The following is a 742-nucleotide window of genomic DNA, read 5'->3' as shown; positions in this document are numbered from 1 at the left end:
CGAGTTTTTGACCTTGTGTGAGATGCGAGGCGGCTATGTATAAATAATTATGTCTAAAAATAGTTCACATATTTTTATAACAATATTTATATTAAAAATTGACCTAATATATTAATAGAGTGTTCCTTGAGAACTATTTAGTGGACAGATTCAAACCCGTAGTATATGTCATATTCGTGCACCTTTTGAACATGTCTGTGCTGATGATAGCTCGCCCGCGCCTGCCGGTGGTGGCCTCGTACGCCTCAGTACAACATATGAACAATCTTACGCAGAAGAAATACATGTCTAGTGTAGTGGTCAAGCACGGACGAGGCGGTCGTGTTAGTGTATCGGGACATACCGTGACAGTACTGGGAGCCACAGGCCAGATAGGTCGCTATTTAGTGCAGCGATTGGGACGCATTGGCACACAGATGGTCATCCCATACAGAGGAGATGAGATGCACTTTCGCCACTTGCGTCCTCTCGCAGATGTGGGCCAAATCAACTTCGTGGTATGTACGTTGTGTTGAGTTGTGTTGAGTTGTGTGTAAACCGTGTAGTGTTCTGTGTCTCGTGTGTTCACAGTTCGGAAACGAGAACATATGGTTAGGGTGAAAAGGGATAGCATCGCTCGGAGATGTTGCTTTGGTGTTTGTTCATACAGGTTAAAGTAAGTGTACAGGCTGAGTAGCCTAGGTATCTCCACGTGCAAAAGGGTGTGTAAACTTCGAGACGTAAACATACCTTAGTGCGTAGG

The 742-nt window shown here is 44.5% G+C and overlaps 1 protein-coding gene across 1 annotated transcript; it reads left to right on the top strand.

Annotated features, from left to right (window-relative positions):
• Positions 1–191: 191 nt before the first annotated feature.
• Positions 192–501, top strand: SARC_17325 (hypothetical protein; the record flags this gene model as incomplete). Its single annotated transcript, XM_014288579.1, has 1 exon — positions 192–501. A coding segment is annotated over one exon (310 nt), but the record flags the coding sequence as incomplete, so codon positions are not given.
• Positions 502–742: the final 241 nt, after the last annotated feature.

Source organism: Sphaeroforma arctica (genome assembly GCF_001186125.1).
Source record: "Sphaeroforma arctica JP610 unplaced genomic scaffold supercont1.10380, whole genome shotgun sequence".
Classification (NCBI taxonomy): Eukaryota; class Ichthyosporea; order Ichthyophonida; genus Sphaeroforma; species Sphaeroforma arctica.
This window is presented reverse-complemented; position numbering and strand designations above follow the sequence as displayed.